At 39.9% G+C, this 14,493-nt stretch overlaps 1 protein-coding gene across 2 annotated transcripts in view; it reads right to left on the reverse strand.

Moving 5' to 3' along the window:
• POPDC1 (popeye domain cAMP effector 1) overlaps positions 1–14,493 on the reverse strand; it is a 52,797-nt gene that overhangs the window by 20,145 nt on the left and 18,159 nt on the right. For both annotated transcript variants that reach the window (XM_069974782.1, XM_069974783.1), the window contains exons 2-3: positions 6,097–6,314; positions 1,842–1,966 (exon numbers count right to left, since the gene is read on the reverse strand). In XM_069974782.1, coding sequence (XP_069830883.1) covers positions 1,842–1,966; positions 6,097–6,304 — 333 coding nt within the window. In that variant the 5' untranslated portion in view covers positions 6,305–6,314. The remainder of the gene's footprint in view (positions 1–1,841; positions 1,967–6,096; positions 6,315–14,493) is intronic.

Raw genomic sequence — 14,493 nt, forward strand, 5'->3', positions numbered from 1 at the left:
ATTGCGCTGTATGTGATTGTATATGGTTTACTTCTTAATGGGATCAAAGGACAACCTCAGGGAATTCTGAAATTAGTTGGGAATTGTTTCTTATGCACTTCCTCTATCATGTTATACTTACTCTGTACAATATGATAGTGAAAGTGCAGAAGAAACAATAAAAATATTCTTTAAAGGGTTTATCCCAAAAGATACAGTGATCCGAGACTTATTCCAGCAATCAGTTGGGGTCTGAACACCCAGACCCCAACAACATGTAAAATTTTCTTTAAAGTGACAGTGGCCATTTATGAGATCTAATATTTTATTAGATATTATAAGTTAGTCATCTGGTTTTAGCCGAATCTAACAATTAAAGTTTGTGCAGGAAAATAAACAAAGTAGACTTACCCGTCCCCATACCTCAGTAGTGCTGCACCCATTCCTGCTGACAGCCGACGAATTTCATTTTCGTCTGGAATCCAGGTACATCATGTATCCAGTCCTCCAGATACGTCATGGCCTGGCCGAGTGATTGCCCGCTCAGCCAGTCAGTGAGTGAGGCGGATCACCTGGGTGGCCAGCGGCTGTCAACGAGACCCGGGTGCAGCGATATGAGGCCACGGCAATAGGTAAGAATACTTACCGCACCCCACCCTCGCTTTCTCCCTTTTTTCAATTTCAATTAACTTCTCCTTTAAAAATGACTATAAGATGTTAAAATATTTAGTTTTTTTTTCTCTCTGTCTGGTCCCCAGGGTCGGATTCGATGGGAAGAGGGGTTTGGGATATGTGAATTTTTTTTGTAAGATGCATGGCACTTGGTTGTGGGGCTCATATTAAGCTCTATTTTGTATGTATGTATATATATATATATATATATATATATATATATATATATATATATATATATATATATATAGATATAGATAGATAGATAGATAGATAGATAGATAGATAGATATAGATAGATATACACTTTTGTATGCATTTGTTAGGGGGTATGCTACATCTGGGTTTGTTTTCCTAGTGCTTTAATCTATCTTTGTACAATTGTAGGGACTCAGGTTGTGCTGGTCCCTTCACCTGTATGTAAATTTTTATTAAAAAAAATCTAATAAAGAATGGAAAAATTTTTTTTTATATATATATATCATCAGTCTTTTCTCTGGAACTTGGACATTCTTTTTAGTAGAGCAGCTACAACTGAACCTTGTTGTGTAATCCTCTTATGCCTTCTTTTTTGACTATTTTTGTATTTGTGTTACACTGAAATCAACACAAATTGATTACACTAACATATAGCTAGTATATGGCATTTTTTACCAGATTTCTACTCTTCAGGCTTCACATCTAACTGTAAATTGTCCTTTCTATCTCTATAGCACACTTTCAGGAGCAGCATGGACATTATAGAGCAGTGTTAAGAAATGAAAGGTGCTTGGGTTATATCAAATACTCACCAGAAACACATGCAGTGTGTGTGAGTGCAGGTTTTTTTCCTCTCTCCAACCATCCCTCTTTCCTCTACCTCCTCCCCTATCCTCTCTCCATACACTTGTATGGGCAACTAAAACATGTTATTTTAGAAAACTGATCTGTGTCAAGATGGTCATAAGCTGTTTTGCAAAGTGAATAAGGAGATTAGTAGGAGGATCTAAGAAAGGAGTCTAGTAAGTGGCGAAAGAGGCATTTTTCTCTAATAAGGTACACTGTATTACAAAGTTTTTTGTTTTTTTTATAAGTGCCTGTACTGTTGATGTATACGAAGTTTGTTAAAAAGACAGTGACTATTTAAAGTACTAATTTTACACTACTGACTAGTTCATTTAAACTGATACATAAATCTGCATGATACTTACAGGTCTTTTCTTATATACCAGATAAACAAAATGCATAAAATTAATAACCAGAAAAACGGCATTCCATATCATTATATCCAATGCACATCGGAAAAGAGTTGCCCAGATGATGAAGAAAGAACAACCTTTAAAGAAAGAACAAAACAGTGATGTAAGATCATTAAGAATATAATAAATAGTAAGAAAGTTATTTTTGTATATTCCCGTGGTTATCAAATAAAGAAAGTCTTGTCAATTGTGGAAGAATATATGTTTGTCATTTAGTCAAAAGGATATTTCAGGTAAAAGTAACCAGTCAAACCAGAATCGGTGGAAGAGACACAAGATATTTCTATATTACCTTATAAGCTCAACACTTAGGTTAGCTTAAGTTGCAATGTGTTACTTGCGGATTTCTCATAGACGTTACAGATAATGCACATAGCTAATTCACTTCCACAGTTCTTGTTGTCTTTAGACCTTAGTTCTTTAACCTCTTAAGGACGGAGCCAATTTTCATTTTTGCGTTTTCGTTTTTTCCTCCTTGTGTTTAAAAGGCCATAGCACTTGCTTTTTTTTTACCTAAAAACCCACATTTTTTTGCGTCACTAACTGTACTTTGTAATGGCAGATGTAATTTTTGCATAAAATATGCTGCGAAACCAGAAAAAAATTAAAACCTCCTATAGAAAAAAAAAAATGTTCTTTAAAATTGCACCAGGGACAGGGGGCACAGATACTATCCAAATGCAGCTGTCAGCTTTGACAGCTGCATTTGAATAGTTAAATAGCCGGCCGCTGCGGTCCCTGGCTGCACATAGCAACCGGGGACTGCGGGCTGCAGAGAGAGCTCACGCCGGGGGCCCTCTCTGATCCCCCTTAACGGCCGCATGACGGGTATATCAGTCATGCGCCATTACGGGGTTAAGAAAGCTAGATGCAGCTGTCATGTTTGCTGAACTCCTCTTGCAGATGTATGTCGTACCCGTACGGCATATGTCCTTAAGAGGTTAATGCAGTGCTTCCTAATTTCAGTCCTCATGGCCACCAACAGGTCATGTGTTGAGGGTTTCCTTAGTGTGTCACAGGTGATATATTTATACTCAGCACATCAGGTAATATCACAGGTGTTCTGTGTATGAGATATCCTCAAATCATGACCTGTTGGTGAGGCCATGAGGACTGGAATTGAGAAGCACTGCTTTAATGTGTTTGGAAAGTGCAGTTCCCCAACTGGTATTAGAAGGGCAGTACTAATACCCCCAAATGAGTTAAAGAGGACCTGTCACCCCCCATGCCGTGGTGACAGGCTCCCGACCCCCCGTTACAGCCCCCTATACTCACCTGATCCTGCCGGGTCCCGCTTCCTGATCCGGTCGGGTCACGGAGATATGAGCGCCCGAAGCCCGGCGCGGGCGCTCACAGGAGAGTCCGATGCCCATAGAGAATGAAGGAGCATCGGACTCCCCATTCATTCTCTATGAGCGTCGGACTCTCCTGTGAGCGCGTGCTGGGCTTTGGGCACTCATATCTCCGTGACCCGACCGGAACAGGAATCAGGTGAGTATAGGGGGCTGTAACGGGGGGTCGGGAGCCTGTCACCCCGGCACGGGGGGTGACAGGTCTCCTTTAAAAATATAACAAAGAAAACAACATTAATAGCTGTCCCCTGGGTTCGCAAAAAAGCTAAAATAATGTCAATGCAAAACAACATTCATGCATAATCATTTAATCTAGGGATAAACAAAATTACAGAAGCAGTAAAGCGCTTTGCTAGGTTTGGCAGCCTGCTGCTTCACTCTAGGTGCCAGGAAAAACCGGATCCAGTCCTGAGAAACTTCTCTCAGTTTCCCAGAATTGGATCCAGCATTTTCAGGCACCTGGAGGAGAGTGGCATGAAGCTGCACAGTGTTCAAGGACAGAGGGCTAACAGGCCGACCGCTGAGCCTGGCTAAGCGCTTTACTGTAAATTCGCTCATCCCTAATTCCATCATAAAACACTGCAGGGCCCTGGCAGTTGATAGTATGGAATCACAACAAAAGCAGTATTAACAATGAATCACTGGTCTCGGAAATATATCATTAAAGTCCTATATCCAGTCAGCCCAAAAAACAATCATGGCAGGGCGATGGCTCTATCCATGTTTTCCATACAGTCCTTGAGCTGTCTCCACCTTCTCCATGGAGCGGGATATAAAAGCCAATTGTTTACCTTCTTATGCAGCTAAATGAATCCCGCTTCCCTAGTCTCTAGTAAGAACTTTTTTAGGGTGCTACACATGCTAATTTGATCAAGTTTTTTTTCAATAAAGGAAAACAAACCACAGAAAAGCACAATAATTGTAAAACAGTAGCGGAATTGATGCAGTTTTTAAGTAAAATAAAAACACAATACTCCTCCTTTTTGGTAATCTAGTTTTGGCTTCTAAAACTCCATCGAAACGCTACATGTAAAAGCACCCTCAGGAGTGTATTTTACATCTCTCAGAAAAATTACTAAATAAAGTAGTCAATTGACCCTTTTCAAATGCCGGCACAAAACACTTAGGGGGTTAACATTTTAGAAATCAGTCGACAGATTACTACCTGGGCTATAAGCAACTTAGCAATAATATCATTATAAGCTAGTGACGACAAGAGAAGGCATGATCTGGAAAAAAAAAAGTAATCCCAATATGAAATTATCTACTTGGAAGAGACCTTAGGCACGATTTATACACTATTTATTAGAAGGTAGCCCATTTCAAGCCTCCCTGACTTATTTAATATGATTCTGAAAAGATTCACAGAAATATCCCACATAGTGAAAAAACACATTAAGTATCGCTTTCATTTAAATAAGAAGCATTACCAATCACTCACAGCTGTCACATTTCCTAAATACCAACAAAAAAATATGTCACTTCTGCAGGGCCCTCTGATCTATGGCTTATAATTTTCAGGATTTCTACCAAGTCACAAATCTTGTGTCAAGCCCTGGCATTTAATCCAGCCAATATAACTCCCTGACCTATTTATATTTCCTCCCCGCAATCTGAAAGTTGGGAAAGCAAAGTCACTCAACAAGCATCAAAGTAAATGACATGTTTAATTAAAAGGAAAATAAGTTCTGTATTTAATAGAGAATACATAAGGTCACCGCCGGTGAGCACAATATCATTTTCACCTGATATACTTTACAAACGTTTAATGGGAATTTGTTTATTATGTGAATAAGAAGCATTATCGCTCAAAATGATCCCGAGGCTGAAGTCATACATGGCAGGGTTTTGGAAAACTGCCTCTGCGGTTTTTGAGCCAATGCCAGAAGTGGATTCAAAAAGAATGGGAAGCTTAAAGGAAGGGCTTATGATAATTTATGATATGATATGATATGGTATGATAATTTACCATGGCAGTCTGAGTTTTTTTGAAGGCCTTTGTGCCTGCCATAGTAGGTCTTCTAGTACAGCCTGCCTTCTAGAAGCCTTCATAAAATGCTCAAGCCAGGCCAGGCCGCCCCCAGTGGGAGGGAATTTCCATCCCTGTATGACACGGCTCCATTCATTCTAAGGGAGCCGCGTCATACAGGGGAGGAAATTCCCTCCCACTGGGGGCGGCCCGGCCTACCTCCAGTGCTTGAGCACCGGCCGGTTCCGGTGCATAGTACGGCGCCATGCACGGGAACCGGGCCGCGATCCGAAAAACGGACAGCGGCACCGGCTTCCCCGTGACGGCACTGTTCGATCCGTGGGTTCAGCTTAAAGAGGACGTACCTGGTGGTACATCCTCTTTAACTTACTCATATTTTTATTGGCTACTGTTGTAACTTGATGTTGTTTCCCTATAAAGCGAAACTTGAGATGCACTTCTTGGGGATTGGTGGCAGTTTTTCAAAAAACAGCATTCTCTTGGTAGTTTTTTTTTTTTTTTTTTTTACCCAGTTGTAACCTTTATCTCCCACAGCTCTTTATTTTTTTTCTTGGCTTAAAAAATACATGTATTTTTTTTCTCTAGGTGCATTCCTCAAGAGAAATCCTTGAGTCACATGATTAAAAGAATCAGATGATTTGCCAGTCAAAAAAAAATCCACAGAAAAAGAAACAAAAAAACACAGGTAATTAAAAAGAACGCCACACAAACTGCATAAAAAGACATGAAGCACAAAATAAAAAGCATTTTTGGAGCAATTTTCAATTCAACAAAGCCACAAAAAAGTGTGGAAATTAAGAGCCAGAGATATATTTTATACAGACAACAATCTATATTGTAAATTTATATTGCACAACTTACGTACCTAGGCATAGTAAAGCACGCAGGAAAACCATATGGAGGTTCAGTGTTGTGGGAATAATCAGTCCTAAGGCAAAACATACATTTGCCAAATGAAAAACCAAGTGGTGAATTTCTCTCCAGTTTTCACACATTTCATCCCCTGTAGCGTTCTGGATGGCAACTGTAGAATTCATAGGCAGCATGATGGTTATTATGCTTTCAGTAGGCATCTTCAAAACCCTGGCACATAAACAGAAAGCACACATTTAGTTTCTGGCAATATTAAAATAACTGTATGGCCGATTAGTGTTTAACAGGTAATATCTGCTGAAGCCTTTATGAAACCAGATCAGGTCATTACTAGAGATGAGCGAACCGAGTTCGGGTTCGAGTCCATCCGAACCCGAACATTCGGCATTTAATTAGCCGGGGCTGCTGAAGTTGGATAAAGCTCTAAGGTTGTCTGGAAAACATGGATACAGCCAACGACTATATCCATGATTTCCACATAGTCTTAGGGCTTTATCCAACTTCAGCAGCCACCGCTAATCAAATGCCGAAAGTTCGGGTTCGGATGGACTCGAGCATGCTCCAGGTTCACTCATCTCTAGTCATTACTAATTTCTAATGTCTATGCCCAGTTATATTAAAGGGCACTCCAGCAAAAAAAAATTAATAAATAAAATTTGTTCATTTCAACTGATGCCAGAAAGTGCCAGAGATTTGTAATTTACTTCTATTAAAAAATTCAGTACTTATCAGCTGCTGTATATCCTGCAAGGAGTGGAGTATTCTTTCCAGTTTGGAGAGTGGAAGAGGTTTTCTATGGGGATTTGCTACTGCTCTGGACAGTTCCTGCCACAGACAGAGGTGGCAGCAGAGAGCACTGTGTCAGACTGGAAATAATACACTTCTTTCTACAGGACATACAGCAGCTGATAAGTAGTGGAAGACTGGAGTTTTTTTTCTAATACAAGCAAATGACAAATCTCTGGCACTTTCTGACACTAGTTCATTAAAAGAAAAAGATTTTTTTTTTACTTGAGTACCCCTTAAGGGTGGGTTCACACATACTGGGATCACAGCAGATTTAGCTGCCGAACTCGCAGCGTCAAATTTCCAGGACTGTCACTTTGAATAGGTTTACATGTAAGGCGCCATCCCCCCTCACCGCTCCGCCCTCTGGCCTGCTTCTGTAGCTCCCGACATCCTGACGCCTCAGCCCGCCACAGCAAGTGATCGTGATTGGCTGAGCGGGACATGAGGATCTCAGGAGCCACAGTAACAGGCCAGAGCAAGGACTAGTAAGGTATTTGCCGGGCTGACACAGGTTAAGGGGGATTGGGCTTTACATAGTCGTAGCAGAATGAAAAGGACAGTGCTGGGAATCGCAGCGAAACTCACAGCGTGAAATCCTCTGCGATTCGCTACATGTGAATCCCCCTTAAAAGTTTTAAATGTTGTCAGCATTACATTAAGTGAAGAATCTAAAAAAAAGCCCACTGTCCACCTCCTTTTACAGTGGACTTCACACAACACTCACTGCACTTATGGGGGGGGGGGTGTGTCTAATTTTATGTTACTAAAGATCACTTTATCAACTTAAGACTTAATCTGTAATGGTGTTAGTGCTATAGACACATACACAGGATACTGAATAAGGCAATTGTTTCATGTTTATTCTATTTTAATATTAAAATCACATTGTATCTCCATCAATCTCAGCCACTTCCCAGCCCCAGTTTAACAGGGTTATCCAGGCACAGAAATAAAACACTTCCTTCTAGACAGCACCCCTCTTGTCCTTAGTTTGGGTATGGTTTTGCAGCTCAGTTCTATTAAACTGATGGGAGCCAAGTTATAATACCACACACAGACATGGTATTGCTTGTGCAAGAAAGTAGCTGTGTTTTATTCCTAGATCCTGGTTAACTCCTTTAAATTGGCAACCATTAAAAAAACCTTTTGACCGTGAAAACTTGAAAACCTTTGACATATTAAAAGTTTTGAATGGTTGGGTCTCAATCCGACCCCCACAATCACAAATACGATGCGGGAGAAGCACACAATAGCACATTTCACTCATTGGCTTGTAATGATCTCTGTCCAAGCGGGTCCTTTGTAAGTTTATGGCCAACCAATCAAAACTTTTGACAGGTTCCTGTAACATGTCAAAAGTTTTGTTTAATGACAGGTACGCTTTAAGGAGCAGAAACTGTCATGGCCAGAACAGACTATAAATCACTGTCCATGGTGCTGAAAAAACAAGAAAAGGTACCAGAGTACGTACACACGCTGACGCAATTTCAAAGATTTATTATGTTAAAGGGTCGCAGTTTTCAAAAAAAAACTTGAAATACCTTAGGGTCCTATTACACAGAGCTATTTTTAAGAATTAACGACTAACGATAAACGATCGCAAAGGAGATTGTTTATCGTTAACGTAAAATCGTTCACCATATTACACAGAACGATGGTCGTTCGTTACGATCGTTACTATGATCATTTTTTTCCTTCTGATACCAGCAAAACAATGAACAATGTGCAATTAAACTGAATTATTAGTGAACAAATGCAGAACTTGAGCGAACAAATGTGGAATTACAGTGAACGATTAGCGAACTATTAACGATAATTTTAGGTTAAGATCTAAATCAACGACATACGAACGATTTTTCGATTGTTGCCTGCAATTGCAGAGAACGATTATCGTTTAAATTCGAACGATATAACAATTTTTTGCACGATAATCCGTGCCGTGCCGTCCCATGTAATAGGGCCCTTAGAGACATGCCAAAAGTTTTAATTTGTCAGGGTGATGAGACCCCAAAAAGTCACTAGAATGACCTGAAAGAAAACCACACAAAGTGCATTCTGTCCTGGCTCTGTACCAAGAAATATGACCAAGACGGTCTCATAATGTTACTCTATGGAGCTGCCTCGGATCCTGTTTATAGAAAGCACAGAGAAAAGGGGGTGGGGGTGCTTCTTTAATGGATTGTTACATTTTAAATGTATTAAAGAGGACCTATACATTCTAAAACCCTAAAAAATAACATTACATTAAATAAAATTTTTATAATTTGTAATGGGACATAGCTGTTTAAAAAAGATCAATCTGCTAGAGGAGGACATAGCTGCTTGTAAAGGCTTAATCTGAGTCTTATACACAGCCAGCCTGAAACATCCTCACACTGAGGAGAAAGTTTACCTCTGTTGCTGCTACTTTTAGCCTTCTCCTCCCTCTCATATAAGAACATTACACATGAAGTACAATAGTAGCTCAGCAATATACCCTACATTAGAATTTCCCTTATGAAACTAATCAAGTAAGTAATAGGCACCACAATGTTAAATCTCCTATACATCCCTCCCCCCAAAAAATGTACAAAAAATGGCAACTTTAGAGTTAAAAGACACACAAAGGAACGATTAAGAACATACAGGTGGAAGAACATGTATTCACACAAATTACATGAAAATACAGTAATACAACAACTCAGCTCAACTGGGTCTATGTGTCTCCTGCAGGAAAGTCCTGAATTTGTGTCCCGGGAGGTCTGCCACATATCCTGATAAATGATGTTCCTGCCCTGTTTTGTTTGTGTTGTGTTTTTTGTGTTTTCATAAAATCTGTTTGAATGGAATCCAATGTATATAAATATATTCATATGTACCGACTGGCTGAGTGGGCTGTCCCTCCAGAGATAAAAGTGACAGCCCACTCAGCCAATCAGTGACTAACTGAGATGAGACTGAGCTGTGGCCAGTGATTGGCTGAGCAGGCTGTCACTCTCGTCAGTCAGTAATTGGCTAAGAGGGCTGGAGGCAGCTGAAGATGCCCGAGACACACCAGAGGTGTTTTCACTAATGTTTAAAATGAAGTTTGCAAAAACCTGTTTGACCTGCTTGGTCAACTAAGAAAATTTTGGCAAACTTTATTGTGAATGCAGCTTCGCTCATCCCTAGTTATAATATTCAACCACAGTCCTCCATGTTAAGCCTACTTTCTTTCTATGTTGCCTTGATTGGTATCTGCAAGCATGTAATGTATTCTGAGACCTAGAAGAAAAAGGTGTTCCATTACATAAAATGTTTGTAGTTGATGTGTCATAGCCACTACATCTTACTAAAAACAGAATGTATTAAAAATAAATACACCAATTCATATTCTGTCAGATCCTATCCACAAGCATATTCCCCATGCACTCAAATAAAGTCAAAATATATGAGCTGAAATATTTTTTCTTTACGTAAAATTTAGTTTTTATCCATGAATATCAAAAGCTAAAGTCTCATCCACGCATCAGCTTTTCTTCCGGGACCCCAGTAATCTGCATCAGTGAGGTCCTGGAAAAACCATCAATGTGGCATCAGTGATACATCTATTGTGCATGAGTTATTGAGAATCTACAAAAACAGATCGGACGGTAATAAATGGCCCCTGGGACGAGCCTGCATAGAAGTTGATAGGCAGTGCTTCAACAGATGGCACATTGATAATGTATTACTATGTCATCCATTTAATACAGACCAATTGACTTCTATTGGAGCCTCCTTTCTGTAAAAACGGACCATATAAGTGCAGGTCCTACTTTTTTTTGCAGAACGGCCAAAAACGGCTCAGTGGATGACCACATTGAAAACAATGTGCAGTGATGGGCAATTATAGAAGAGCAGACAGGGTCGCTTCAGTGCACTTAAGGGTAAAGTACCTTGGTAATTGGTACTTATTAATAAAACGGTTGTTATATAATAATGGTGCACCCGAGTGTGTGCCGCTCTGCCTCCTCCCTCCTCCTCGCCAGGACTGGAGTCTAGAGTAAGCCACGGCACCCTCCCGCTGCGGTAATCAGGCTGCTTGGTAGTGTGGGGCTTTTCTGGACAGCTCTGTCTCCCTAGCCTGTACCTCCAGGAGTTACAGTGTTGCGGTCTCTCTCCTGTCCCGCGGCGCTGTAGGTAGGTATAGTATGCATTTAGAAGTTTTTTCACACTGTGTTAAGGGATCCTTTCTGCTATATCTGTCAAATGGATGACGGAAAGAGGCTACCTACATTTATATATATGGCTGTGCTACTCCATACAGAAGCATCCTGTAAAAGGAAACCAGTCACCTCCCAGATGGAGTGTGAACTGGACCCAGTAGCTTATAGCGGCCGTGAATCCACAAATCTAAACCATAACCTGATTTAGTAAGACTTGGAAAGCTTTGCACTGAAATAATTTAGCAGCACACGCTGACGTAGTTGTGACATCGGGGCAACAAGGGATTTGTGTTTTCAGGATATTAACATTTTCAGCCTATGCCCTCCCCACATGAGTCAGAACTTTGTCACATCTTACACTTCCCCGCAGCTGTTTGTGTCTGACAGGGGAGACAACCACTTTCCAGGGTTTTTCTAGGAATATAGATCTTGTGAGGATACTTACTTGCCTGATGAATGTTTCACAGTTTCTGCACTGTTCTGTTTAGTCATCCCACATTGTCCAAACAGAGCGGCAGATGACAGCCAACTAGCAGCGGAAACAAATGCTAAATAGTTATTAGAATAAGTATAAAGGAAGTAACAGTGTATAAATAAAATATAAGGGTTCGGCTGGGATTTGCACTGGATTGTTATTTTTAAGACTGACAGCTTATTAGAGACGACCGTCTTGTAAGTACTGACTGATAAGTGCATGTCCTGGAAAGTCTCCCAGGATATTTCCTCTGCTGCCAAAAAGATAAACAGGACAGCGTCAGCGACTGATTTCTTCACATTGGGTTAGAACATGGCACCCCTTCAGGATCAGTTTTTAGACTCGCCTAACCTCGTAAGAATTTACATGAAATACCTGGATAACTTATAGTGACACTGTAACCTCCGTTTTGCATTCTGACATCTCTACAAAGGTGTAAAGGGTAAACTTTGCAGTTTTCATACCTTATTTTATATCATACGTGATGGTGCTTGTTCAAGTAAAAAGTTACCTTTTATCAATTGCAGATTGTGTTAAGTGGGCGTGGCCTCACGGCATTAGCGCCGTTCACAACGCCACAGTTGACCCCGCCCCCTCGTCGGCCATTGGAACAGGCTGGATGAATGGTCTAGGCCACACACCCTTTTCGGCGGCCAACCAATGGGCGTCAAGGGGGCGGGTTAACAGTGCAGTTGTGGGTGGGGCTAAGTGGCGCTATTGCCGCGAGGCCACACCCACTTAATACAATCTGCAGTTGATAAAAGGACACTTTTTACTTGAACAAACACCATGACATATGATATGAAATAAGGTATGAAAACTGCTAAATTTACCATTTACACCTGTGTAGAGATGTCAGAATGCAAAAAGGGGGTGACAGTGTCACTTTAAACTTATCCTTTACTGTAATGCTGTACAGATCACTTTACAGCAGCCGCCTTTTGATCAACACAGACAGAGAAAGCCTTTTTTTAAAATACAAGAATATTATACTATTTAATAAACTGAACATGACTTATTTTGCTGTAATATTAGTTCCCCAGAATACCCCCTTAACATGTGTCTTTTCCTTTTTTTTTCCTTCAGACTAATACAGATTAGGTTCTTTAAATATTCCTTGATATGTTTTATGCTTATATTGTCACTGTCATTATAACTTTCAAAATCTAATCAACAGGTATGTGATATAAGCATGTTTGCAATTTACATTATTATTAATTTGACACAGGGCTGCAATTTTAAAAGTATTTTTTAAGGACAATAACTGCATCACCTGCCGAGCGGACCCCAGGGCAGCTCTTGGATTAAAAGCAGCTATCCAAGGGTACAAGCAGTTTGGGGGGCAGAATGTGGGTACTGAGTAACTTTAATACAAAGCTATACGTGTATCCAGGTCCAGACGCCTGAAAGCAGCTTTTTAATCTTGTGCTGGTTGGAAAAAAAAAAAAAAAAAAACGCAGGAAATCCTGCTCATCTGCACACTCACAGAGAAGGCAGACATTTGATTAATGGATGTGTTTATCCTTTTTTTTTTTTTTCCAACCAGAACAAGACTGCCTTCAGGAGACTAAAGCCTGATACAAGTAAGTATAGCTTTGTTTTAAAGCATGATAACTAAAGGGAAAAAAAATTAACCCTTTGATGACCAGGCCAATTTTCATTTTATTCCACCTCACAGAGAAGGCAGACATTTGATTAATGGATGTGTTTAGTCTTTTTTTTTCCAACCAGAACAAGACTGCCTTCAGGAGACTAAAGCCTGATACAAGTAAGTATAGCTTTGTTTTAAAGCATAACAACAAAACAAAAAAATTAACCCTTTGATGACCAGGACAGTTTTCATTTTATTCCTCCTCGTGTTTAAACACCATAGCACTTAAATTTTTTCACCTATAGATCCATGAGCCCTTATTTTTTGCGGCACCAATTTTACTTTGCCATGACAGACATAAATATTATTTGTGCTGTGAAATAAAAAAAAAAAAATTCATTCTGGGGGTTTCATTATCTATGTTCCTCAAGTCAGTACGATTACAATGATAGGCGACTTAAATTACTTTGTGTTTAAAATTGCTCTGTTACCATTCTTATAATGCTTTCATTTCTTTGCTCTATGGGGTTGTGTGAGCTGGCTTTTTTTCGCCATGATCTCTACTTTCTACCAGTAGCTTGCTTGCATATATGTGACCTTTTGATCACTTTTTATTAAAATTTTCCAGAATGTGACCAAAAATCAGCAATTTAGCACTTTGGATTTTTTTTGAGCTTACACCGTTTACCGTGCGAAATCAGAAATGCAATAATTTAATTTGGGCGATTCCACATGCAGCCATATCAAATATGCCGGCTAATAGCTGCAGTCCCTGGCTGGAGCATCACAATTCAGAGCGGGGTCATGGCGTGACTTCCCTCTGAATTCCACCATGACGTAAGCTTTGTTTTAAAGCATGATGATAATATATATATATATTAATAATAAAAATAATAATGTAAATTCCAAACATGCTTTATATCACATCCCTTGTTGATTTAGATGTTGAAGTTTAAAAAGACAACGACACTTTCATACATATTTTTGTATCTGTTCTATATTATCAATGTCATTCTATAAACAGAGTCTCCAGACCTGCCCATAGCATTCCAACCTGAAGACTTCTATATTCTGCTACAGAATCAATCTTACAATCTTTTCCTGATGAAATGTCTCTTAGGTTCACAGAACGTGTATCAGGCATCTGTCACTCAAGGTTACCAAATTCACATTGTCACTGCATCCTCTGCAGACTTGTAAATGTACCGTGTCCTGAGGGGAAAGCATTGTCCATTAAACATTTCACCTTCATAGGAAATGTTTGCAGTATTTTATGGATGCATGTCACCAGTCCGGAATAAGGGCAAGCGTGCAGCCCTCAATCCAAATATCTCAGATGTCACAAAGAACTAAGGAGGAAATTTATCA

Source organism: Dendropsophus ebraccatus, chromosome 6 (assembly GCF_027789765.1).
Source record: "Dendropsophus ebraccatus isolate aDenEbr1 chromosome 6, aDenEbr1.pat, whole genome shotgun sequence".
NCBI lineage: Eukaryota > Metazoa > Chordata > Amphibia > Anura > Hylidae > Dendropsophus > Dendropsophus ebraccatus.